The sequence below is a fragment of the Pelobates fuscus genome, chromosome 3 (genome assembly GCF_036172605.1).
Source record: "Pelobates fuscus isolate aPelFus1 chromosome 3, aPelFus1.pri, whole genome shotgun sequence".
Taxonomy (NCBI): Eukaryota; Metazoa; Chordata; class Amphibia; order Anura; family Pelobatidae; genus Pelobates; species Pelobates fuscus.
The window spans coordinates 263,605,052-263,632,990 of NC_086319.1; the positions used below are offsets into that span (position 1 = coordinate 263,605,052).

Sequence of the window (27,939 nt, forward strand, 5' to 3'; positions counted from 1 at the left end):
TATGCATGCATGTATCTGTATGTGTGTATGTCTTTGTATGCCTGTATGTATGTATGTGTCTGCATGCCTGTATGTCTCTGTATGTATGTTTCTTTATGCCTGTATGTCTGTATGTATGTGCCTGAATGTCTTTGTATGTATGTTTCTGTATGCCTGTCTGTATGTATGTGTCTGTATGCATGTATGTCTTTATATGCCTGCATGTCTCTGTATGCATGTATGTCTCTGCTTGTATGTCTCTGACTGTATGTGTCTGTATGTCTCTGTATGATTATTGCTGTCTTTGTATGACAGTGTACCTGTATGACTTTGACTGTGTGACTGAAAAATGATTTTTTTTTTTTTAATGAGGGTTGGGGGCGCCAAAATGCATCTTCGCCTGTGTAACTAAAAATCCTAGCACCGGCCCTGGGTAAGTACACTGTACCCCCAGCTGCATTGTCACCATTGGCGGTCTTTGAAAAGTCTCCAGTCAATATGAACTGCAAAACTGAGGCCAAAGTAGCTAAGCAATAACTATAGCTATATAGAATGTCTCAAATTCTCTAACTATAGTTAGAGAATTTTTCAAATCAGCTATTTTAGACTCAGTTTAGCCATTTGGATTTAATTTGCTAAACTTCTTTAGTTTACTTCTTGAGTTTAGTGACTTGCTCTGTGAATGTGAAATAAAACAATAACGGAAGTATAAAGTTCAGTTTGAAGGTTGCATCCATAAACCATGCACTTATCAAAGGATTACAGCCTTTTTATCAGTGTGTGTCATTTATTTACATATATGGTGTATGTGTATTATGAGGGAAAATGTTCTGGGAGGTTTATGAATGTCTCCAGAACCCGATGATGGCATTATTTTTTTTGTTTTGTTTTCTATATCTTTTCTATTTCTTGATTTATTTTTATATATTTAATTAGGGTTACGGCTAGGGTAGGCTGTCCACAATTGGTGGGAGTGAAACTGCAAAGCAGGAATTGCTGCCATTTTCATACAGTTCTCTTCCAATAATGACACACTGAGAAAGGAACTGGGGAGATGCATTAGTGACTCTTTCCCAACACTTCACTTGCTAAATGGGTAGGTTTTTGTTTGTTTTTTAGCAATCCCACATCCAAAATCCATTTACATAAATAATGCACAATTTTAAAACAGTGGTTAAAAAAACATGAAGAGATGTGAAATTCCTTATTTTATTGGTAATGCTTGTTTGTCGGCACTGTCTTATGAAATAGTGTCATAATGCATTGTATCATTCAAACATTATTATTTAATTGGGTTGAAACTGCATCATTTCCTCATGTCAGAGCCAGAGGCAGCATACAAAGAATGATTCAGGTCTCCAACAGGCTTAGATAATTCCAGTCTGTGCCTGTATACACAATTTTCTTAACCTTTCTAATGCATCCCAGCGCAGGGCAGGATTTACATGTCAGGTGCCTGTAGAAATTGCAATGCACTCCTGGCTTCCTCCCCTCAAAAAATTATTATATTTTTCAATTCCAGGTAAACAGAATTTAAAGGGACACTATAGTCACCAAAACAACTTTAGCTCAACAAAGCAGTTTTGGTGTATAGATCATGCCCCTGCAGTATCACTGCTCAATTCTCTGTCATTTAGGAGTTAATTTACTATGTTTAGTGCTCCTTTAACTAATTTATTAACTTGACATTGCAGGCAATGTAAATATGCATTACAGGCCTTAGTAAATATGCATTTAGGCAGCTAGTGTAGGGTTACATTTTGCATTTGGGTTAAAGTTGTCTTAAAGTAAGTATTGGGGTACATGGAGTGTTTAGTTTTTAAGAGTGAATAAAGCTAGAATTAAGGTAAATGGTTTTTATTTATAAGTTTAGGCTTTGTATGCTTGCATGTGGAACAGAGAAAAGGGTTACATTTAGGGCTATAGAAATGTTTGAGGGTTATTTGCAAAGTCAGCCTCCTATTATTGATAGCAGAGCTGCAGTAATGGTTATACAGTGTGCATCACTCAGTGCTGTCCCTGCTCCTCCAGCACTTAATTTCCAGTTTGAAAGGCTGTTAGTGGGTAGATGGGAAGTGATCCCTTCCTGTCCAGCCTCACACAAAGACTAAGAGGAGTTGGGACAGCAATTAGTTTTACACCCTGTTCCTACAGCTCTGTGGGATTCCTGCGCCAGCAAGTTTGATAAATGAATAATGCCCGGACGGGCTTGGGGAGTCGCAGCCTGAATTTGGTTGATGACGAAGGACAGGCTGAAGAGGCTCTGGAAGAAGTTTAAAGTGTACCTGTCTGCTGGGTAAAACCAGCAGCTGACAGTATTTGGTTATGCTGGTTTAAATAAAGCTGTGGCCGTTGCCCTTACCCACTTAACATGGTGTTGCATTACTTATTGGGAATGGAAGGATAACAGGATTTGGTGATCAAAGGAGTCAGCAGTCAAGCATAGGAAGCTGATTGGACACTGGCCAAAGCTCATGGTGCCCATCTCCCCACCAGCGCACTTAAGCACCAAAATGGCACATTGTAAGTGCTGAATACAGGTGCCCCCTACAGGTTGTAGGCAGGTACCTACTCTACCTATTGGGAAATCTGTTCCTGTCCCAAAGAATTCTCCCTAACCATTAGGAAAGGAGATTCATCATTCGCACGGGAAAATATATGTGAGTAAACACACTAAGAAACATTGTATTTGTTTAAATTAAAACAAGAAATAGAAGGTTATATCAAGTAAATTTCACCATTGCAACTGCTCCCCACAAGACTCACACAGCAACATCCCCATTTAAACATAAAATTTACAACTGTTCCACAGAAGAAGCACTCTATACCATCCTTCTTTGTATCTCAACAGTTTAGCTGTTTAACACAAGATTCACATTGCAACATCCCTATCTGAATTAAACCCTTACAACTATTCCCCTATAGCACCTCTCTTTGAACCTCAACATTTCAGCTGTTCCCAGCATGACGCACACTGCAACATCCTCCTCTGAACCTCATCATTGCCACTTTTTCCCACCAGACTCACATTGCGACATCCCCATTTGAACCTCACCATTGCAAATGCTCCCCACAAGTATATTTCAGCAGATGGTCTGTCAAAACTTACAATAGCTTTCTGAACATGATATTATCTTAAAGTTATCCTATATCATGTATTTTTAATGTCCTGGTATATGCACATAGTAATTATCTAGGTTACAGTTTATATGAAAATTTGTATTTTTCTCATTTCACGTTCCCCCTTATTTATCAACCTAAACAGTGTCCCTACTCTGGCCTATTCTCACTTTCTGCTGCAGCCTTTTGTCTCACTATCTTTCTGTTCTAGGTTGTAAGCTCACGTTACCAACCATGCTTAAAGTTTCTATACAATTGCTGTAAAATCCATTCTACTCATATTGAGAAGTCAGCATTTTTTCGGTCTACATCCCCTAAATTGTACGGTGCTGAGAAATGTTTCAGCACATTATACATAGAAAATAAAATTAAACACATGCAGTCTAAACAGCATCAACTTCCGTTTTTGGGAATGGAGTTGCATCCTTTTTGGTCATGGAATATGGGAACTTGATAGACTGAACTTCATTGGCTATCACTTTTTGTAAATCTAATTACCTTCATCTCAGTGAGCAATGTTGCTACCCCTGCAATACATTACTCTCCAGGTATTTACTGTTGGTTACCAGGATTAACCCCTTAACATCCTTGGGACTCACAATATAAATAGCGGGGTTGAAATTTCCTTAGGACAAAATAAAATGGCCTAAATTTCAGATATGAGTAGGGTAAACTGTCTGCCCTCACAGTGATAATCCAGCCTCACCATATTTGTATACATACTGTTATATACATACTGTATTTTGGTTCAGCAGATTGCCCGGTGTGTCCATATGAACCTTCTGGTCCCTCTCAAGCTCCTCTGTGAATTCTCGCAGCTCTGCCTCCAGCTGATCCTGCGGGTATTATTAAATATGTAATAAGTTTATGCAGCAACATGGACCGTACAGACAGTATAACAACACCTGTGCAGGTCTAGGCAGTAAAATCCTTTTAAACCCAAAAGATAGATTGCAAGCACATCAATTCATTTAGCTCTGAAGTGGCATAAATGCTCATTTTAGTCTGGGTGCAAAGTAACAGAAACCTCTTTAGGGTTTGCAGAGAAATACATTTCCACTTAACAAAGGCATCGTTGCATGGTTCCTTAAAGTATGCACACCCCAAAACTGCCCACTGCAGGACCTTCACGATGAAAATGTATATATAACAGGCAGGTTCACTATGCAATTTTCAATAATAGCACTACAGATGTTGTGGACTGCAGCTCCTATGGCCCTTTGCGAATGACATACAATAAATTAAAATGTATGCCCACCAATGAACAAACTGAGCTGGAGGACTTTATACCATCGTTTACTGACCTGTTTGCCTATTTTTCAAAGATAAATTAGCAGAAAGTGACACACGCCTTTCAATGTCCATAAAAAGGAACTAGAAACTATCTGAAAAGATGCGTTCAGATAACATAGCGTAACTATTTATTTTAGAATTACATCGTTTACACTGCTCCCTCTGTAAACTATATATTATGTTTGTTTTTATCCCTCCAGTAATAGAAAAAATGTGCATCATGTAGTACGTAATTGCATAAATTGGTTATGGGGTTTAATACTTCTTTGCTGACAGAATATACATACCGGTACTTCTACATATACTATGCACACAGATACCATAACATTTTACTAACATATCTGTTCAAAGCAAGTCATGGATAATGAAAGGAAAGTGATTATTTTATTTACTTGCTGCAAAGACCGTTTACATTTATTTACTTGATTTACAACAGAAACATAGTAATACATTAACTTAAAGTCATGGGAGCAGCTAGAAATAGATAATATACACGCAAAGGCGTCTCGGTGTGTATGCTGTAAGCTCTTTCTTGCTATGAGAGAAAAGGTTCTTCAGTGATATGTGTAGTTAGTGAAATGAGAGCAATGGAGGGCTGGCAACTTTTGACCTTTGGAGTCAAATACAAATGAATAGCTTTTTTTTTTTTTTTTGCATACAAAGCTCACAGATCTATCTGCAGAAAGTCACAATCATGTGGCACATGATGGTGTCATCCCTGTAACCTCTATTAGTTTAACTTGTGCAGCATGAGGGACCATATGCAGATCGAGCGTGCAGGCCACCAATCAAAGCACAAGTTTACATGGTGTTGGGATATTAAAGGACCAATATAGGCACCCAGACCACTTCAGCTCAATGCCACAGTGAGAAGATGCTGACGTCCATAGGAAAGCATTGAGTAATGCTTTCCTATGGGCTGTTTGAATGCCCGCGCAGCTCATGCCGTGCATGCACATTCGGCGCTGACGTCGGCAAGAGGAGAGTTCCCCAGCACAGAGGGAGCCCGGCGCTGGAGTAAGGTAAGTGGCTGAAGGGGTTTTAACCCCTTCAGCCCAGCAGGAGGGGGGCCATTAGGGTGGGGGGACCTAAAGACTACATAGTGCCAGGAAAACGAGTTTGTTCTCCTGGCATTATAGTGCTCCTTTAAGTACCCTGTACAATCCATGTCTTCTCTATCACTCCTGCAGTACTGCACCAGCAGACATCAAAGAAACCCCTGATAGTTTTTCATTAACAGGGAAACGATACTTTAAGGGCTGCAATCTAGAACTCACGTCTCTGGCCAATTGGCCCTTTGCCACCACTCCCCTGAGTGAGAGAACAAGTAAAATATATAGTCCACCAAGCAAATTGCATTAGTATGAGTCATGTTACTTCAGCCCTATATATATGGAGTTAAGCTAGTAGGTGTTGTGGAAATGTGGATGGTGAGGGCAGTTAGTAGTTACATGGATACAGTTACATACCATGTGCTCACCTGCCTCTGATATATTAATACCATTGCTGTTATGATGAGCATAATGGTAATCGACCCTGCTAAGTTCAATAGTAACTATGGAGAGATGCAGGGTCCACTGAATATGAAATGTACTGCTGTTTACGTTTGTGTTTTCAGCCAGGTTCATAGTTATAAAAAATGGACACCATGAGGTGCATGCTCTGATGCATGTATGTTCAAGAAGTGTCATTCAGTAAAACAGCATTTTGACAACCCTATATTTGGCAGAGTCTTTGTTCCACTTAGTAAATAGTGCCTTCCAAGTTCTACCTGGGCTTAAAGGGACACTATAGGGTCAAGAACACAAACATTTATTCCTGATCCTAGAGTGTTAAAAACACCATCTAACCACGTGCCCTCCACCTTGCCCCCCCTAAATACAGTAAAATCTTACCTTAAAATCTTACCGGTATGCTGCTGGCTAATCTACCTCTAAACTGCCTCCTTGGCTGACATCATCAAAAGTGATGATCTGAGCCAATCACAATGCTTTCCCATAGAAAAGCATTAGATTGGCTGGTTTTGTCAAGGAGGCAGGTCAAGGGCAGAGATAGCACAAGCCAAACACAGCCCTGGCCAATCAGCATCTCCTCATAGAGAGGGAAGTTCAGTACCTCCATGCAGAGGGTAGACACCCTGAATGTCAGACTGCCCCAGGAAGCACCTCTAGTAGCCATCTGAGGAGTGGCCACTGGAGGTATCCCTAGGCTGAAATGTAAACACTGCCTTTTCTCTGAATAGAACAATGTTTACTGCAAAAAGCCTAAAGGTAATGATTATACATACCAGAACAAATACAATAAACTGTAGATGTTCTGGTGACTAAAGTGTCCCTATAAGCATGTCATAGCAGAGTTGTCCAACATTTTACCAATTATACGTTAATACTTTGAGTGGCCATATGCGACAATTTCAAGTTTAAAAATGTGAAATACCCAGGTATGTTCCAAATCTACCAGCTCTGCTAGAATTTGTCCACTGCCCTTTGTTAACATTTACCTACCATTAAAGGAATACCCTAAGACAATGCTGAGAGTCAGTTAAGGGAGTTCAGCTAAACATATTCAGGTTTTGAGGGTTCTCTTTAACCTATGTAGAATTTGTAAAACTCTCCCTACCTAATGGTTGGTGTTGGGGCTTAGATTGATTATTCCTTATTCGTAATGGAAGATGTGTACAGCGCTGTGAAAATTGTGAGCGCTTTATAAATATTAATACCAATAATTATATCTATATATATATAAACATACCAAAACCTTAGAGGTCGATCTTCGGTAATGACGTGCCTCTTTGGGAGAAAGGCTTAAAGAGGATGTCTCTTTAGAGGTGCTTCCAGATGATAAACGTTGATTTCTTGTGGAAAGGTTTTGCAAAGAACCTGACTTCTTAGTGGCTAGTTCAGGTTTATCATTTGAAGAGCCTAGGTAAGGATCTTGTGAATTGTGCTCTAATGAAGTCCAAACCAACCTTGCTTTTTCCACTTTGTGTCGTGGTTCAGTGGGACCATTCTTTTCTGCAGGTGATCTCTCTTTAGTAGTTGGACTTGATGATCTCTGGGAAACATTATGGAATAATTGTGAAGTTGAGTTTGGTCCTTTTGACGTGAGGTTTGTGTTTAGCTGAACTCCTGTTGATTGATTTAATGGAGATGAGGTGTTTGAATAGTAGTGCAGCTTGCTTGAAATATTAGTTTTAGATGAATCTTCTGTTTTAGGAATGTGGCTTAATGTTCTTTTGGATTTGGCGAGGGTGGAGTTTAGGGTACTTTCATGCTCGGCAGGGTTGGAGTTTATTTTTTTCTGTGGTTCCTTGAAGGTAGGGCTAATAGTAACTGGCGGGTCTTTCAGCTTATAATGTTCCAACTTTTGATTGTTTTGCAACCTACTGGGGAGAATGGAGTAGAAGGTAAAGATGTAAATGCAAACATAGCACTGATCTATGGAAGTAAAGATGACACACAGAAAAACTGCTGTGTACCATAGTGAAAAAATGCTGAAACAGTTAATAAATGTATTTAGCTAGAATACAAGATACAGAGAGCTAGCTGGCAAGATAAAGCCTGGATTACAATGGGGTAATGTTGTGCAAGAATCATTCTACACACATACTCACTCAGCATTACTTAGTGAGTTGGGACTTTTAGTTTGGAGCCCAGGGTTTCCCAGTTCTTCATCTTCTGAGTCGCTGTCCTCTGAATCTGAAACAAAACTCATGAGCATTGCCAGTATTATCTCCCTTCATGTTATGAATCAATGTTTTATGCCTTCAGTCTGCGCGGTCATTAGTTACAATGAAAAACATATAATTAATTTCACTTTTCCTCAACATGAGTTATTTTATGGTCTTATCTGGCATTCTTTGAAACAGCTATTTCAAAGATTGAGCACAAAAACCGAGCATTTGAAATATTGACATAAATGATACCACCCTTCTCCAACTATCCTTTGACGGCAGCGATGGCTGTTGTATTCCTCAGCCCTGATATATACAGTAAACAAAACCAAAAAACCTTACCTGTGCTAAAAGTCAAAATATCTAATGAGATAGAATGGGTAATTCTTACACACCGCTGCAGACTAACTAACCCTTAACAGGACATACCTGTGACTGGTGGAAACACTTTAACATGGCTGTGTTATAAAAAAAAACACAACCCACAGCCAGTGTGACGCATACGGGCTACTCTGGTCACTGACCGTCACACACTGTTATATGAAATTGAATGATTCTATTTTCTACAGAATCTATTGAAGGAATTCTAATAACATTCTCAGTACCAATCTCCAAATAGTACCTGCTACTGGTTAGCTGAGACAACCACTGATATAGACAGTGCAAGTCCTCAGCCTATACAGCTGCCAGGCAGCGATAAGCATTGGAAAAGTGAAGCAGCAACTCTCTGCAACGATGCATTTCTCTTTCATTGTACATTGGAACCTAATTTAGTTTAATATTTGCTTCAATTAAAGACGTATATGTTAAAATAGAAAAATCGATGTAATTTAAAGGAATATATATATTTCATTAGGGGGCTATACATTACTAAATGATCTGGTCTATATTGGTAGTGGCAATGAAATCTCCATGGCAAAAAAACAAAACAAAAAAACATTTTACATCTATAAATTCCCCCTGATCTGGAGATGCTATGACCTGATCCTGTCTCAGGCTGTATATTCCATGACCAGTCATTACTGACCTGTTCGTCGGTGCAGGACTTTGAACATGCTCTTGTACCAGTCTCGAGGTTTGTCCACACTCTGCAAAAAACAGAGATCAGGTGTCATCATCACCTTTCTCTACCTTATCCTCAAACATGAAACTAATGATAACGGCTACGTTAAAACTTAAAGGGCACTTCAATCTAACAGTAAACTGAGCTTCCTAAATAGATTTCTACAGTAATAGTGTACATAGTGAGTGCACTCACAGTTCTGGAGGCATACGGCATCCCTTCTTCATCTGTCGGACCAATGCCATCATAGCGTATCCAGAATTTCTGTTGTCTTGAGGTTTCCCATTTATCCTCTGTTGGGGGTGAATTAGTGGTTCTGTTGTAATAGTGCAGGCTCTCTGAAGAATATGGGTGGCTCTCTGGCCATGACTGACATAATACATAAAAAATAAAATAAATTATTTATAAATATATTGGCGTTATACATTATGTATAGGGTATTTGTAATGATATATTTAGACATTTGACAATTAACTGGGTTCTAATGCCCAGAATCTAAATAGTCATTTAATGATAAACTTCCTTAAGAGACAGCAAGATAGCGTAAAGTAAATATAATAAGCAGCTTTCCCTGGCCATGCGACCCTTCTATGTAGTTCTTGCTATATCGCTGCCACCTCCTAAAACATAACATTTTCACTTAACTATGACCAGTTTGGAAGCGTATTGTAGAGCATGTTTACGTATTGTAGAGAGAGTTACATGTCAATGTGTGCATGTATTCTTTATTTCTGAACAGGCTTTTACCCATATCATGTATTTTACATAATAATGAAATTTACATTTTAATGTTAAACTGCTCACTCTTTACATTCCACATCAGGCATCTCAAACTCCATCCTACCCATATGAAGGGCTCGATTTCCCAGTAGGCAGCATAGACACCTTCCAACAGGCACCTGTCTTGTAGGGGTGCCTATTTGAAGCATTTATGATGTGACTTTTTAGAACTCGAGTGGGCTAATTGGGGATGATAAATAGTACCAGGAGCCTTGGCCAATGTCTTCAATAGTCCAGTCAGCTTTCTTAATAGCAGAGCTGCAGGAACAGTTATAGAGGGTGTAAAACATAGTGCTGTCCCAGCTCTTTCAAGGTCTGTGTGCATACATCCCATAATCTCAAATGGACAAAGAGGGACACTTTAATTTTAAGGGTGTTATAGAACTTTTATGTGACTTACTACTTATTCTAATCAATTTAATTTAGGACAGAACAATGGATCTTATTTACAGGAACTGGTTTCTAAACACATTTATCATTTTAATACTTTTAACATAAAACACCCTATGTACACTATTTTTGATTTTAACCCTGTTTACCATGTGTGTTTGGGGCTTGGGGTCTCACTGCCATGTAAATCTGCCCTCCTTAGATGTTGCTGAACTTCAACTCGCATGACTCCTTACCCATGTATTGCATTCAAGGAATTTTTGGAATTGTAGGCCACCAACATCTGAGGAGGCTAGAATTTGAGATTCAAGCAGATGATGCTTAGCCAGTCTAGTGTGCATCATGACTACCTTGCTCCCAATCCCAACCATGTCTTCAAGGCCAGTGGTCCCGGTTTTGCCTACAGTCTGGATTGTGCACAGTAGCTGCCATGTCTGAGGTTAGACATGAGGTTAGCCATGCTTGTAAGCCTCAGCACAATAATAGTAATCTTACTGAATAGTAGTCTTACCGAATCTTCCGAAGGAATCTGCTCTGGTTTCGGACTAGGTTTCTTCTGCAAATGTGGGGGGATGAAGTCATCCAGTGTCAAAATGAGCTTAATGTCTTGATCCTGTTGCTCCATCTGAAAGTGATATCACATGTACCTTAATATGTCCTGAATCTTTAAACATATACCTTCATGCAAGGCAGAACCTATTTCCAGTAACAACAATTTCCATATCTCATTTGTGCAGGTCACTGGGTCCAATACATAAAAATCTAGCTCTTTGTCTACATTAGATTATAACATGCACGCTGATATAATGTACTGTCCTCAGATTATAACATGCACACTGATATAATGTACTGCCCTCAAATTATAACATGCACACTGATATGATGCACTGCCCTCAGATTATAACATGCACACTGATATAATGTACTGCCCTCACATTATAACATGCACACTGATATAATGTATTGCCCTTAGATTATAACATGCACACTGATATAATGTACTGCTCTCACATTATAACATGCACACTGATATAATGTACTGCTCTCACATTATAACATGCACACTGATATAATGTACTGCCCTCAGATTATAACATGCACACTGATATAATGTATTGCTCTCAGATTATAACACACTCACTGATATAATGTATTGCTCTCAGATTATAACACACTCACTGATATAATGTACTGCCGATTAAAACATGCAACCTGATATAATGTACTGCCCTCAAATTATAACATGCACACTGATATAATGTATTGCTCTCAGATTATAACACACTCACTGATATAATGCACTGCCCTCAAATTCTAACATACTCACTGATATAATGTACTGCCGATTAAAACATGCAACCTGATATAATGTACTGCCCTCAAATTATAACATGCACACTGATATAATGTACTGCCCTCAAATTATAACATGCACACTGATATGATGTACTGCCCTCAAATTATAACACTCACTGGTATAATGTACTGCCCTCAAATTATAACATGCACACTGATATAATGTACTGCCCTCAAATTACAACATGCACACTGATATAATGTACTGCCCTCAAATTACAACATGCACACTGATATAATGTACTGCCCTCTAATTATAACATACTCACTGATATAATGTACTCTCCTCAGATTATAACATACTCACTGATATAATCAGCAGCCCTCATGCCAATACATCCACAGAGTGCTGTGTATCCTAGACACAGTCCTACCAAGAGACCCAGCCTGCCAGCACCCCAAGTAAAGGCACACTATTCTATGCAGCATAAACCCAGTCTCATTAATTCATCTCCAGGCAGAAAATGACAACACTTACGTACGTTTACACTACAAAAGATTCTATTCTTTTAAGAGTAAGCACACACCCTGAATAAGTACAGCATATACACACCCCCAAACCTCCCCACACACTGCTTTTTTCCATGGCTAAAAGACGTCCACACCCAACTCTGCATGGCCCACTAGTGACACCCACACCCACCCTCTGATCTCTAATAAATGTTTAACAACATAACAACTCATCCAGCAACGGTCTGAAGCAAGAGATAAATGGCAGCAAACGGAGGGAGAAAGTGAGGATGGGTGTGAGAGAACAAGGTGTGTGAGTAGAAGGTAGGGAGATAGAAACCAGGAAATGTCCTTGAGAAATAACCACAGAAAGGATTAGGGAACACGACAAGTGCACGGAACGTGTAGAGTTAGACAGCAGTTCAGACAGAGAGAAGGAGAAACACGAGTGGGAGATGGAATGTGGAGGGAGGGGAAACACAGTAACAGAATCACAGGAAAGAATGAGTGATTCGGCAAACTGAGCAAAGAGAAAGTGAGAGACCACACAGAGACAAGAGACCGCTCATACATGGACTAAAGCCCTCAGAGAGTGACTGCTCACAAAGTCACAGGAGACCGCGGAGAGTGTCAGTTTACACAGGGACTAAAGACCGCAGAGAGTGACAGCTCGCAAAGTAACGAGACCGCAGAGAGTGACAGCTCGCACAGGGACAAGAGACCACGAAGAGATACAGATCACACAGTGATGAGAGACAGACAATATATTGTCAGCGAACACAGAGAGAGACCACTGGCAGACAGGGAAACTATCATCACATCAAGTGACACACACAACGAGGAGGAGAGAGGAAAAGGAGATAAACACTCGGAAGTAATTAGTTGGAAAATGTTAGGAAGTAAAGCAAAACACATGAGGGAGAGCAGTATATTCAGTAAAACTCCGCTCCCACTGAGATAGATTCACCTCCATACATTCAGCTCCCAATGTATATTGATTTACCTCCAGACATGGCAGATTATTATGTATTATACATATTATGCATTATTGCCTGTACCCCTGCCTTTCACAGCCGCGTTATATCCGTGTATTGGTATGTATTCCTCCAATCTGAACTGCCCAAATATACACTGTGTACTGATTTGAGTTCCTCCAAACCGCACTACATATTTATTACAATGTATTGCACTCTCTCTTCAAATAGATGTTTACTTCCTATTTACTCCCAATGTATTGATCTTAATCACCTTCAAAACTACTATCCATCCACTCCAGCGTTTCCCAATTGGGGTTCCGTGAGAACACAAATGGTGTTCCGCCAAAATTCCGGGAAACAAAACTGCCACCGCTATAATTAGGGCGGGCGGCAAGGGCGTACTCTCCCCTGCTCAGCTCCCTAACGCACACAACAGTGATCCATTTTGCTGCCCCTCATGTCACTCACTCACTGACAGACACACACACTCACTGACAGACACTCACTAACGCAGACACACACACACAGAAACTCACTGACAGACATACAGTCACTCACTGACAGACACACACAGACACTTACTGACAGACATCTACTCACTCAGTGACAGACACAAACACATAGACACTGACAGACATACACTCACTGACAGACACACAAGCACTCACTGACAGATATACACTCACTCACTGACACACGCACACTGACATACACTCACTGAGAGAGACACTCACACTCACTGACAGACAGACACACACTCACCGACAGACACACACTGACATTCATACTCACTCACTGACAGACACTCACAGCTGAAAACATAGCAGTTTCAGAGAAACTGCTATGTTTCACTGAGGGTTAATCCAACCTCTAGTAGCTGTCTCAATGACAGCCGCTAGAGGCGCTTTCGCGATTCTCACTGTTAAGACGCTGGACGTCCATAGGAAAGCATTGAGTAATGCTTTCCTATGGGCGGTTTGAATGCGTGCACGGCTCTTGCTGCGCATGCGCATTCGGAGCTGAGAGGCGGATCGGCGCTGGAGAAAGGCAAGTGCTGAAGGGGTTTTAACCACACACTCTCACGAACAGACGCATACACACTAGCTAACAGACACACACATTTACTGACAGACACACACTCAGTGACAGAGATACATACACACTCACTGACAGACATACACACTCACTCAGAAAACATACACAAATTAACACGCTCAGTAACACACTCACTGACACACACACACACTGACCCTCACTAGCAGACACACACTCAATAACAGACACACACAATCACACAACCAACACACTCAGTAACAGACACACACACAGTAACACACACTAACACACATATACACACACACTCGTATTTTTTTTATTTATTTATTTAATCCCCCAGCCTCCCTACCTTTGGGAGTGCTGAGGGGATTCCCTGGGGTCTAGTGGGGCTGCTGGCTGGAAGGCCTGTAGGCGGCGAGGGAGCACTGATCCTCCTGTTCAGATCCCTTGCGCGCCGCTTACTGATGCCGGAGCCGGAGTGACGTCATATTCCGGCTCCGGCATCAGTGTGGTGCGCGCAAGGGAGCTGGGCAGAGAGCGCTCAGCTCCTGGGCCCCCCAGGAGAAGATGCTGGCAAACTGGCGTATATACCTGGTCGCAGGGCGGCCGTGCCCCCTGGTGGGCCGGGCCCGGTCGCAGCTGTGACCCCTGCGACCGCGGTATGTACGCCATTGTCAATATGTTCATATTACATGGTATACTACAATAAAACCTTAAAGGGATACTGTAGTGCCAGGAATACAAAGCTGTATTCCTGCCACTACCGAATCCCTTTATTTACTTACCTTATTGCAGCGCCACTGTCCCACGGCGCTGAGTCGAAGCTCTGCCCCTTCCGACGTCCCACGACGAGCGGGGTCTAATGTGCATGCTCAGCCAAAAAAAAAAAAATCTGACGCTGGAGGTCCTCATGAGCGTGAGGAGGTCCAGCATCAGATAACGGACCAAAAGTCTGTTATGATTTTGGAAGCGCCCCCCAGTGGCTTTTTGGTGTGTGTGTATATTTAACCTAATATTCAGAGAAATAGAAAAAATTGTCTGCACTCATGGTCTTTTAATGTAGATATTCCAGTTTCCTTTTATTCATTCATGCATCCACTGTACTTTGTGGGATAGCAAACAAGTTTAGAAGCAGGTCGACATTTCATTACAACTCGGGGACTTTCCTTAGGACCAATAAGCATACCCATATATACATAGAGTGGCCCAAAAGTAGGTATACAGCTGACACACAACAAAGTGGCAGTTAAATTTCAGGAATTCAAATATCAGTGTGGCAGTGTTAAAGAATAGTTGAGGGCAGATAGAATAATTGTTTATTTTCTTTACTGTTATTGTGAATGATTACAACGAGTCAAGAGCAAAGAAAGTGGATTCAAAAGCAGTTCTAGAATACTGAAAATGCTGAGCAGGTGCTCAAATCAAGTACTGGACAGGTTTAAGGAATGTTGCAATGTTGATGGAAGACATTTTGAGCACTTACAAGATTAAACAGTGTTAAACACATATAAATTGTATAAACAGTATAATACAATGCAATTCAACAATACAGTACATGTACCTTTGGCACACTCTGTATGTAAGTACCGTATATAGTCGAGTATAAGCCGACCCGAATATATATAAGCCGACCCGAATATAAGCCGAGGCCCATAATTTTACCCCCCAAAAATGGGAAAACTTATTGACTCGAGTATAAGACTAGGGTGGGTAATGCAGCAGCTACTGGTAAATTTCTAAATAAAATTAGATCCTAAAAAAATTATATTAATTGAATTTTTATTTACAGTGTGTGTATATAATGAATGCAGTGTGTGTGTATATGAATGCAGTGTGTATGAGTGCAGTTTGTGTATGAGTGCAGTGTGTATGTATGAGTGCCGTGTGTATGTATGAGTGCCGTGTGTATGTATGAATGCAGTGTGTGTGTATGAGTGCAGTGTGTATATGAGTGCAGTGTGTGTGTGTGTGAATGCAGTGTGTATGTGTATGAGTGCAGTGTGTGTGTGTGAGTGCAGTGTGTGTATGAGTGCAGTGTGTGTGTATGAGTGCAGTGTGTATATGAGTGCAGTGTGTGTGAATGCAGTGTGTGTGTGTGAATTCAGTGTGTGTGTGTGTGTATGAGTGCAGTGTGTGTGTGTGAATGCAGTGTGTGTGTGTATGAGTGCAGTGTGTTTATATGAGTGCAGTGTGTGTGTGATGCAGAGCCTTGGTGGGGGGTGTTTTTTTAACATTGTTTTTTAATTATAATAATTGTAATTTTTTTTGTTATATTAATTTTTCTTTTATTATTATTTTTTTAAATTTATGTTTTAATATTATTATTTTTAATATTTTATTTTATTATTATTATTTTTTTTCGTCCCCCCTCCCTGCTTGATACATGGCAGTGAGGGGTCTCTCACTCCCTGGTAGTCCAGTGGCATTGGCAGTTCAGGGAACCATATAATAAATTGGATGAAGAAAGCCTAGAGTGCCGGTATTTTTTTGATTTTTCTGTATTAATTTGACTTGGCACCGGGTATTGAATTGTAACTTAGTTGGAGTGCAGGAGTTTTTTTCATTTATATATATATATATATATATATATATATATATATATATATATATATATATATACACACATATACACACACACACACACACACAGTTGTTGATCCCTACATACAGGCCTGTGAGACCTTCACATTGGGGACAGTTGTCCTTCCACCAATATAGATCTGTTTACCTTTAATTGGCAAACATGTATGTAAATGGTACACTGATTATTCTATTCATGTTGCTCAGTAACAATAATAAAAAGGAAAAAGGAACATTAAATACAAAATATATCATTTCAGGACCTTGTCACATAAATGTGTTTCCTTACCTTTTAGAGATCTGCACAGTTATATCAAATGATATAATAGCACTTTAAATCTGTGGCGAAACCAGCTTCGCCACTGTGAACTGGAGAGGCCTGGCTGCTAGCCTCCTGCCCGCTGACTATGGCCCCTGGACATATTGCACTTTAAAGACTATATTTGGGCATGTACTAATTTATATTGCTACTACTGGCCCTTTAAAATCAGCCATGGACATTTTGGGACTACTGTCCCTTTAAGACTGTGAAGCATATCCTATTGTACTGCCTGTATATTGTATATGTATTTATGTATGCAGTTAACCTGGGTTATATATATGCAGCCTTCATCTGATTGTTCGGTAGAATCACTCCATTCATTGTATTGAGGAAACTACCGAACAACCAGACCACCCAGGATTAAGTGTGCCTCCAATTACCGTTTGCAACAATGTTGCAAACGGGTAATTGGCAATCATGTAATGTGTTCTGTGTCCTCTGGGTGGCCGCCATTCAGGAAACAACCACGTGGCGGCGGCCATCTTTAACTACCGAACAGCGGTGTTTTGCCGTCGAGTGTCTGGAACTGAAATCGGACACTTGACTAGGCAAACACCGCTGAGACCTCCATACTTCCAGAAATTCGTATATAAACTACCGAATGACCCCCCGTTCGGTAGAAAGAACCCCACAAACAAGGGAATTCATTCAAACCCTCTCCAGGCTCTATAACACAGGCAATTCGTCTGTTTTCATTCCCTTGTTTGTGACCGACCGCAGGGCCAAAATGCATGGAACTGATTTCGGATACTTTACCCATGCGGTCGGTCAATACTTTAAAGTTCCATAACTCCTGAACCATTTATCCGAATGGGCTGATTCTTGCATATGTTGTCCCCCTGAATAAGGGCTATCAGGGGATACCTGTTTTGGAGGTGTAGCATATGTATTTGGGGTACATCCAGGAATTGGGGAAAAAGGTGTACAGTATAATTGTGTTAAGTGTTAATCTAAGGGGAGGAAATGTGTGGGAGGTACATCTATGTGATTGGTTAAATTCATCCTCCCCCTGGGAGTGTCCTGTATGTACTTGTTGGTAATAAAAGCCAGACTGGGTGTCCCAGTCTAGAGTTCTGCTTAACCCTCAAAGCGATGTGTCGTCTCGGTCTTTGGGGGAATGGGATGGTATGCTGACTGCCAAGAGTGTAAGCCGATGTCTGCTTTTCTTGTTCAGCTGTTCCAGTGTTCGTGTGGTTCCAGTCGGGAGAATGGTGTTTGCAGTAGCTGTCTGTGCATCTGGAAAGGGGATTATCGCCTAAACGGATTTTAACCCCTTGTCTGCTGAAACGGTCCGTTACAAAATCTCAAAGTCACACTTGGTGGGTTGAATTTGAGCATGTCCCCGTCTCAGACAAACGCACTCCTTTAGTTTATGACTATTCTCCTGTTTTGCAGCACTACTGATGGCCCTTCAATCTTCTCATGAATCCATCTTAGTCTGATCTACAATGAAACACACTAACTCTATCCCACATCCCAGTACTCATTTCTCCCCTTTTGTATAAGTCTTGGTTCCCAACTTTCATTCACACTTCTTCATTTGACTGGTGACGCCAAAAAAAAAAGTTAATATTTTCTTAACATTGATTCTGTTAATGACTGTGTTTTTTTAAAGGGAAGTACAGTATTTCTCAATATAAAACATTTGGAAACAATTTGCTTCCTCTATCATTTCGGTAGAAATTAAATGCCAGCTTCCTATCTTCGACCATCTATATTCAAAAATTTTAAAGCAATCAGTGTATATATCTGTAACGGTGCTCCCTGTAACCCGGCTGGATACTTCCGACAAGGGCCGCTTCCTACAAACTTCAGCACTCCTGCCCCCCACTCGCCGTCAGGGGCGGACTGAGAACCCTCAGGGCCCCCGGGCAAAATAAATCAAGGGCCCCCTTACAGGCCCCACCCATACTCCGCAGCAAGCGCCACCCATGTCCCGCCTCCATGCACCGCCTCCAGCCACACCCTACACAATCTTTAGACACAAGGAACAAAAGAGCAATAATCCCTTCAAGGCCCCAGTAGAGACTACAATTGAGGGCTAATGGGCCATGGAGGGGGGTCTTTCTAGCAGAGGCTATCTCAGTGTCCTTTAGAGAGTGTGTTAGAAAGAATCCCCTCCAGGCCCTATTAGAGACTACAATGGAGTCTAATAGGCTTGGAAGGGGGTCTTTCTAACAGAGGCCATCTCAGTGTCCCTGCTGGAAACAGTCGCCTCCAGGCCCCAGTAGAGACTACAATTGAGGGCTAATGGGCCATGGAGGGGGGGAGCATTCTAGCAGAGGCTATCTCAGTGTCCTTTAGAGAGTGTGTTAGAAAGAATTTCCTCCAGGTCCCATTAGAGACTACAATGGAGTCTAATGGGGCCTGGAGGGGGGTCTCTCCAACACTCTGGTTCCTATTCACAATATAGCAACACAACATAGCTGATACCTAGGCCAAGTTGGCTCCTCTTACCTTAATTACTGTTGCTGGCTGGCAGTCTGTGGGCTTGCTGGAAGGCTGTGGGCTTACTGGCTACTGCCGGCAGGCTGTGGGCTTGCTGGCTGCGGCTGGCAGGCTGTGAGCTTGCTGGCTACTGCCGGCAGGCTGTGGGCTTGCTGGCTGCGGCTGGCAGGCTGTGGGCTTGCTGGAAGGCTGTGGGCTTACTGGCTGCGGCTGGCAGGCTGTGGGCTTGCTGGCAGGCTGTGGGCTTGCTGGCTACTGCCGGCAGGCTGTGGGCTTGCTGGCTGCGGCTGGCAGGCTGTGGGCTTGCTGGCTGCGGCTGGCAGGCTGTGGCTTGCTGGCTGTGACTTGCTGGCTGGCAGGCTGTGGCTTGCTGGCTGCGGTTGGCAGGCTGTGGGTTTGCTGGCTTTAAGCCTAACTGGTGGCCTGTAGGCTGGCTGGCTGTCTACTGGCCAGCCTGTGGGCTGGCTGGCCTGTGGGTTGGCTGGCTTGCTGGCTACTGGGGCACTCGTAGATTATTTAAAGAAATAATCCATGCACAATAACCACTACTACTCTGTGTAGTCGTTATGGTGCCAGGAGGGCCGGGCCCCCCTCCCAGAGTAAGTAGTCAAACCGTTTAAGAACAGTTTGACAACTTACCTGGGGTCTGCTGGGATATGAGGCTGTAGTAGGGTATAGGAGCAGTGGTGCAATGTGTAAGGGGTGCAGTGTGTGTGAAAGGTTCAGTGTGTGTGAGGGGGTGTAGTGTGTGAATGTGTAGGGTGTGTGGGGCAATGTGTGTACGAGGGGGCTGTGTATGTGTGTGGCAATGTTAGTATGGGGGGCTGTGTGTGTATGGGTGGGCAGTGTATGTGTGTGTGTGTGTGAGGCAATGTGTGTAAATGTGTATGGTGTGTGTGGGGGCAGTGTGTGTGTATGGGTGGCAGTGTGTGAATGTGTATGGTGTGTGGGGGCAGTGTGTTTATGGGGCTAGAGTTCACTCTCACCACTGCGACCACCAGGAATACCTGGTGGTCACAGTGTTGAGAGTGAACTCTAGCCCGTAGCTCCAGGGCTAGAGTTTACTCTCGCAAGAGCCGTAACGTTGCCGTGGTAACGATCTGTGCTCGCGCAAGAAGGACCCAGAGGAGCTGCAGGCTGAGCTCCCGGGTCCTCTCTTCCTCCCTCCCCTGCCGGCTGCCCGCACGGTGCCTGCGGACAGGGGAGGGGGCAATTGCCCTCCTTTTACTCCCCCACTTCTTAGCCCCCCTCCCCCTCCCCTTACTCCCACTCTCTTCTTACCCCCCTTCTTACTCTTCCCCTCTTCTTACTCCCCCCTCCCCCTCTCCTTACTCCCCCTTCTTACTCTCCCCCTCTTCTTACTCCCCCCTCCCCCTCTTCTTACTCCTCCCTCTTCTTACTCCCCCCTCTTCTTACCCCCTCCCCCCTCTTCTTACCCCCTCCCAGCTCTTCTTACCCCCCTCCCCCCTCTTCTTACTCCCCCTTCCTCTTTTTACTCCCCCCTCCCCTCTTCTTACCCCCTTTACTCCCCCCCTCTCTTCTTACTCTCCCCTCTTCTTACCCCCCTCCCCCCTCTTCTTACTCTCCCCTCCCCCTCTTCTTACTCCCCCCTTCCTCTTTTACTCCCCCTCTCCCTCTTCTTACTCCCCCCTCCCTTCTTACTCCCCCTCCTCTCTTCTTACCCCCCCTCCCTCTTCTTACCCCCCTCCCTCCTCTTACCCCCCTCCCTCTCTCTTCTTACCCCCTCTCTTCTTACCCCCCTCCCTCTCTCTTTTTACCCCCCCTCCCTCTCTCTTTTAACAACCCCCCTCCCTCTTTTAACCCCCCTCCCTCTCTCTTTTAAACCCCCCTCCCTCTTTTAAACCCCCCTCCCTCTCTCTTTTAACCCCACTCTCTCTTTTAAACCCCCTCCCTCTCTCTTTTAACCCCCCTCCCTCTTTTAAACCCCCCTCCCTCTCCCTTTTAACCCATCTCTTTTAACAACCCCCCTCTCTCTTTTAACCCCCCCTCCCTCTCTCTTTTAACCCCCCCTCCCTCTCTCTTTTAACCCCCCCTCCCTCTCTCTCTCTTTTAACCCCCCTCCCTCTCTCTTTTAACTCCCCCCTCCCCCTCCCTCTCTCTTTTAACCCATCTCTTTTAACAACCCCCTCTCTCTTTTAACCCCCCCTCCCTTTTACCCCCCTCTCTCTTTTAACCCCCCCATCCCTCTTTTAACCCCCCCCTCTCTTTTAACCCCCCTCCCTCTCTCTCTTTTAACCCCTCTCCCTCTTTTAACCCCCCTCCCTCTCTCTCTCTTTTAACCCCCCCTCCCTCTCTCTTTTAACCCCCCCTCCCTCTCTCTCTCTTTTAACCCCCCTCCCTCTCTCTTTTAACTCCCTCCCTCTCTCTTTTTACCCCCTCCCCGTAGCGTGGCCGAGCTGCTCTGCGTCCGCGGTGCCGGCCGGATTGATAGGAAAGTGCACACACACTGAGTGTGCACCTTCCGGTCAGTCCGGCCGGGTACAGGAAACAGAAACTCCTGTTCCGCGCGGAACAGGAGTTTCTGTTTCCTGTACCCGGCCGGACTGACAGGAAGGTGCACACTCAGTGTGTGTGCACCTTCCTATCACTCCGGCCGGCACCGCGGACGCAGAGCAGCTCGGCCACGCTACGGGGAGGGGAGGTGAGAAGCTGCAGCCGCCTGAGGCTCTTAAGAGAGCGCTCAGGCGGCTGCAGCATTTAAAGGGGCGGCCGGGCCCCCTGATGGCGGGCCCCCCTCCCGGCCGGGCCCTCGGACCATGTCCGAAGTGCCCGACCGGTCAGTCCGCCCCTGCTCGCCGTGACTTAACTGGGGTCCTGAAACCACTCCGTCCTGGAGCCGAATGGGGGAACTCGCTCTATCCACTCCCAGGCTCTGGACGACACTCAGTCCTGGGAGCTCTAGTCCTTACAAGGACTTTTCCAGTTGAATCCACCACACTGGATGGAACAAGTGGGGTAGTGATTAGCCCTTTCTCCTCCCAGTAACTAGACGAAACATAGTTCAGGGAGTACAAGCTGGAATATTTTAATCTGTCCAGATAGCCTGCTTTTATACATTTCTGAACACAGACAAGCACGCCCATGACACTCCCACACAAAACAGGATAATCCCTCCCCTATGCCTGGGAGATAATTAAGTCAGGAACTGTACAAAACTCAATTATCTCCAGGCACAAAAACCACACCTTTTACAGACACCCCAAAAATACCTTTAAACTACATGAAGACCCCACAATAGTTATATCACCTGATAGCCCCGATATGGATGACCAACATATCCAAAAATCACCCAGATCGGTTTAGGGGTTCGGGATTTCCATGGAAGTGTTTGGGAGTTTCAGTTCCATGAACTCGACGACCAAACACCGCTGCCTGTGTTCATGCGAACAAGACGGCCGCCACCACGTTTCCTTGTATACGAATGGCGGCCACCCAGATGAACCATTATAACACTGCGGTTAGAATCGTTACAATGTATCCATTAGGCTTAACAAGCTCCCAGGTGATCCATAGTTCAAGCGGCGGTTCGGTTCCCAAACAGCATGGGGGAATCACACAAACCAAGCCAGTTAAATAGTCTTTTACAGGTTTCCCTGCAGGACTAATAGAATAGGCTCCTCCAGGAGCTCGTGGCAAACTCACGTGGGTAAGGGAGTTTGTCACAATATCCACAACATATTACTTTATTTCACTTGTGATATACCAACTCTTGTGAATTCAATGCATCAATGGGAGGGGGGCCCTCAAATCCACCATCTGTCAATTTAATATTCACTTCACTTACAGAGTTTGTTTTAATGTGCATTCTTTTTGTAACTTATGAAATATAAATTTTATAGAGAGAAAAATAGATTTTATAGAAGTTCAATTTATAAAAAGTTTCCTTTTAAGAATTGAAGTGACATGAGGACAAAGGTAGAAATTTCATTTTAATAAAAATATGCCCCATTTCACTTACCCTGTCATCCTGTCTTGCCTGCAATTCCTGCTGTTAAATGTATTCTACCACCTAAAACCTCATGCATTTAGATAATGCTCTATGAGTGAGTTAATAAAGGTCCCGTACAGGAAAACAAACCAAACACCTGTATGCTATAATCCGGTTAAACCACTCCTAACAATTACTCAGTGGAAGAAAATGGAAAGATCACCATTTCTAGAGAAACCAAGAAAAAAAAAATCTCAATGCAGTTATTCCTTCCTGTTCTATTTAGAAATATATTTAATGTCAAATGTTTATTGAGAGGTTTTCAATTGACAAGGAAGTAAAGACTTCAGGTAGATTAACAAGGAAAAAATATTCATAAGTAAACTGAATATTAAAACTGACTGAGTACCTCAAAATAAGATAACGTATATAATGTGCAATATTGCATATCCTGCTAAAAATGAGAGTATATATATATTATGCAAATTAGAACATTCCCTCTGAAATGCCACAATAGCCACCTTAGAGTTTCCCTAACCTTGCTGTTGGTCTGTTCGCAAGACAAAAGCAAGGCCAAATTAAGACAGTACTGATTGGAAAGCTTGAATTACTCCAGAAATAATGAGAACAAGGGATACTCAATAAACCTACTCCGGTTTCTTACTTCTTTTTAGAGAACAAGTAGAGAAGGAAAGTAAGGAGAGAAGAAAGGGAATAAGCAGCAAAGAAAAAAAGAGAGGGAAAAAAACAATACCAAGCCCACTCCCAATCTACCAAAAGGACTAAGGGGGATTGAGGGCAAAGCAACTAAATGCTGTCACAGCAATCTAATTACGTTTCTCATAGAGACCCCCTACACCAGAAGAAAGGCCTACAAGGAAGGAAAACTGTGAATCAGGCGGAGTAGGATCTGAGGAAGAAACCCAAGATATATCTAATGCTGTGTAGTCTGGTTAATCCAGAGAGGAGAGAAACACCAGCCAATAAAGCCACCAGGTCTGGTAAGATGGTCCCTTCTAAAGAGAGTGGATTTATCATTATGTTTAAATACTTGTGACATCGATTTGAATAGAAGGTGGTGGTTTCTTGCAACTGGTAATGATTCCGTGACATGTGTCCCAAGATTTTAGATGGCCACAGAGGGACAGTATTAAGTGGTTGGAGATTTAGCTTTTGTTGAACACCATGTGTTCCCATAATCTCTATATTCAATTCAAGACACTGTAAGACCAAAGCTTTTTCTATATAGAAATAAATGCCAGCAAATAAGAAAACACTCTATGCATTGGATAAGAAAATATGAATTAATCCTGCTTAGCATGAGAGGTAACGTGGTATGTGAGGGATTATTTTATTGTTTACATAATAGTTTTCATTTCATTTTCTGAGTCATACATACAGTACAATTGGCACTTCTTGGTCCTGCTATTTTTGATGGTGGGAAAGATCTAACTCTGAGCTCACCTTTATACATACAATCACAGTGGGTGAACAGAGTGTGTAGGAAAATAATGTATCTAGCTCTCATTTGTTTCTGTTTTTTTTTTTTTTTTTTTAAAGTACGGTAACCCAGGAGTGTCCAGCATGTGGGATTTTTTTCCCTCAGGTAGGCCTTCCCTTAATGTGAGTCGCGGTCACATCAGTTAGTTTGATTATAAAGTGCTTTAAGACATAGTAGCTGGGTTGAAGCATTGGCTGTGGCACATGGAATTTATTTATACAAATATTTATGCAACTCCTATACTTTCACCACTTGTTTCAGCTGTCCAAATGAACACAAGACTCGGTGTTACACTTTATGCGATCCAGGTCACAACATAGTTAATACCTCAAGAAGGCTGAAACTACTCAGCACTTAAAGGGATACTCCACTGCCCAAAAAATAAAAAAAAAATATCCCTGTTTAGTAGACATACCCCAAATGAAACCATGAATGCATTTAATTACCAAGTTTTTCATTGGTGGTGTATATCTAAACTGCTTGCAAAACCTGAACATCTCTTGTTTGCTGCCTTTGCAAGCCCTCCCCTTATTCCACAGCCCAGACAGTGGCGTACATACCAGGGTCGCAGGGGTCGCGGCTGCGACCGGGCCCGGCCCACCAGGGGGCCCGGCCGCCCCTGCGACCCGGTATGTACCCACAGGGCCAGCCTCTTCTGCTGGGGGGCCCAGGAGCCGGCCACCTCCGGGCCCCCCGAGGCTGGCCCTGCTGTCACCCGGCTGGCGGGCGCGCGAGGGAGCACTGTCCCCTGGGTGCTCCCTCTTCAGCTCCTCGGCGCGCGAGGGAGCTGAAGAGGGAGCACCCAGGGGACAGTGCTCCCTCGCGCGCCCGCCAGCCGGGTGACCAGCAACACCACTGGACCCCAGGGAATCCCCCCAGCTCTCACACAGGTAAGGAGGCTGGGGGGATTAAATAAAAAATAAAAAAACAGAAAAAACGTGTGTGTGTGTTTAGTGAGTGTGTTAGTGAGTGTGTGTTAGTGAGTGTGTTAGTGTTAGTGAGTGTGTTAGTGAGTGTGTGCGTGTGTGTTAGTGTTAGTGAGTGTGTTAGTGAGAGTGGTAGTGAGTGAGTGTGTTAGTGAGTGTGTTAGTGAGAGTGTTAGTGAGTGTTAGTGAGTGTGTTAATGTGAGTGTGTTAGTGAGTGTGTTAATGTGAGTGTGTTAGTGAGTGTGTTTGTGTTAGTGAGTGTGTTAGTGAGAGTGTGAGTGAGTGTGTTAGTGAGTGTGTTAGTGTTAGTGAGTGTGTTAGTGTTAGTGAGTGTGTGTGTGTGTTAGTGTTAGTGAGTGTGTTAGTGAGAGTGGTAGTGAGTGAGTGTGTTAGTGAGTGTGTTAGTGAGAGTGTTAGTGAGAGTGTTAGTGAGTGTTAGTGAGTGTGTTAATGTGAGTGTGTTAGTGAGTGTGTTAGTGAGTGTGTTAGTGTTAGTGAGTGTGTTAGTGAGAGTGTGAGTGAGTGTGTTAGTGAGTGTGTTAGTGAGTGTGTTAGTGTTAGTGAGTGTGTTAGTGAGTGTGTTAGTGTTAGTGAGTGTGTTAATGTGAGTGTGTTAGTGAGTGTGTGAGTGTTAGTGAGTGAGTGAGTGTGTGTGTTAGTGAGTGTGTTAATGTGAGTGTGTTAGTGTTAGTGAGTGTGTTAGTGAGTGTGTTAGTGTTAGTTTGTGTTAGTGTGTGTGTGTTGGTGAGAGAGTGTGTTAGTGAGTGTGTTAGTGTTAATGTGAGTGTGTTAGTGTTAGTGTTAGTGAGTGAGTGTGTTAGTGAGTGAGTGTGAGTGAGTGTTAGTGAGTGTGTTAGTGTGAGTGATTGTGTGAGTGTTAGTTTTAGAGTGTGTTAGTGTTAGTGTGTGTGTCTGTTACTGAGTATGTTTGTGTGCGTCTGTCACTGAGTGTGTGTCTGTCAGTAAATGTGTGCGTCTGTTCATGAGAGTGTGTGTGTGTGTGTCTAAAGCACTTACCTTTCTCCAGCGCCGGGCTCCCTTGGCGCTGGGGATCTCTCCGTCCCGATCCGCCGCTCAGCTCCGAATGCACATGCGTGGCAAGAGCCACGCGCGCATTCAAACCGCCCATATAGGAAAGCATTACTCAATGCTTTCCTATGGACGTTCAGCGTCTTCTCACTGTGATTTTCACAGTGAGAATCGCAGAAAATCCTCTAGCGGCTGTCAATGAGACAGCCACTAGAGATGGATTAACCCTCAGTGAAACATAGCAGTTTTCAGCTGCAGGGTTAAAACTAGAGAGACCTGGCACCCAGACCACTTCATTGAGCTGATTTGATCTGGGTGTCTGTAGTGGTCCTTTAAGTGTATGTGTTTATGCATGCACTGGCGTACATACCGCGGTCGCACGGGTCGCAGCCCTGCGACCAGGTGCCCGCCCGCCATGTGTTGCGGCCCCAGCCCGCGCAGAGTAAGCGGGGGGGGGGGGGGGGGGGGGCCCACAGATCAGTTTTCGCACCGGGGCCCCATGGGTTGTGTGTACGCCACTGAGCCCAGACTTTGTGTCTGTCCAGTCACAGACTTCGCAATGCAGCTCAATGAGAAGGCTTTGTGAGATAGATCCTGTGAGCAATTGTGCCTCTTGAGTTTAGCTTCACTGAGCGAAACAACCAGGAAGTGGCAGGACCGGTTGTCTGACATCCAGGGGTTTATAACAAGGTTTCTTTATAAAAGTGCCAATTTCTATTGAAAGCTGTACTTTTTGTAAAATGAAAAAAAAGAAGATACACTCTTCACACATAAATCACTTAAACAAGCTAAAGTTCTTTAGGGTCTGGAGGGTGCCTTTATAAGCAGTATGGGCGAGGTCCTGAGACACTTTTGTTCATGTTGTGAGTTTGCTTTAAATCTTCTATACGGCAGGAAACAGACCTGGCAGTGGCAACACAGTGATAAGGGGCCTCACACCAGATGATAAACATGTGTTCTGTATCTTACAATTCAGTAAGTCTGCTGTGCCAGACTTATAAATGTGGTCTTTGATAGACATTTATGTACAGTTTTGTACTATCATC

At 43.3% G+C, this 27,939-nt stretch overlaps 1 protein-coding gene across 1 annotated transcript in view; it reads right to left on the reverse strand.

The window, feature by feature from the left end:
- The window catches only part of SORBS3 (sorbin and SH3 domain containing 3), a 78,949-nt gene that overhangs the window by 28,592 nt on the left and 22,418 nt on the right, over positions 1–27,939 (reverse strand). Inside the window, exons 2-7 of the mRNA XM_063448468.1 lie at positions 10,810–10,923; positions 9,324–9,497; positions 9,093–9,153; positions 8,006–8,090; positions 7,144–7,777; positions 3,837–3,935 (exon numbers count right to left, since the gene is read on the reverse strand). Of these exons, the coding sequence (XP_063304538.1) occupies positions 3,837–3,935; positions 7,144–7,777; positions 8,006–8,090; positions 9,093–9,153; positions 9,324–9,497; positions 10,810–10,923 (1,167 nt within the window). The remainder of the gene's footprint in view (positions 1–3,836; positions 3,936–7,143; positions 7,778–8,005; positions 8,091–9,092; positions 9,154–9,323; positions 9,498–10,809; positions 10,924–27,939) is intronic.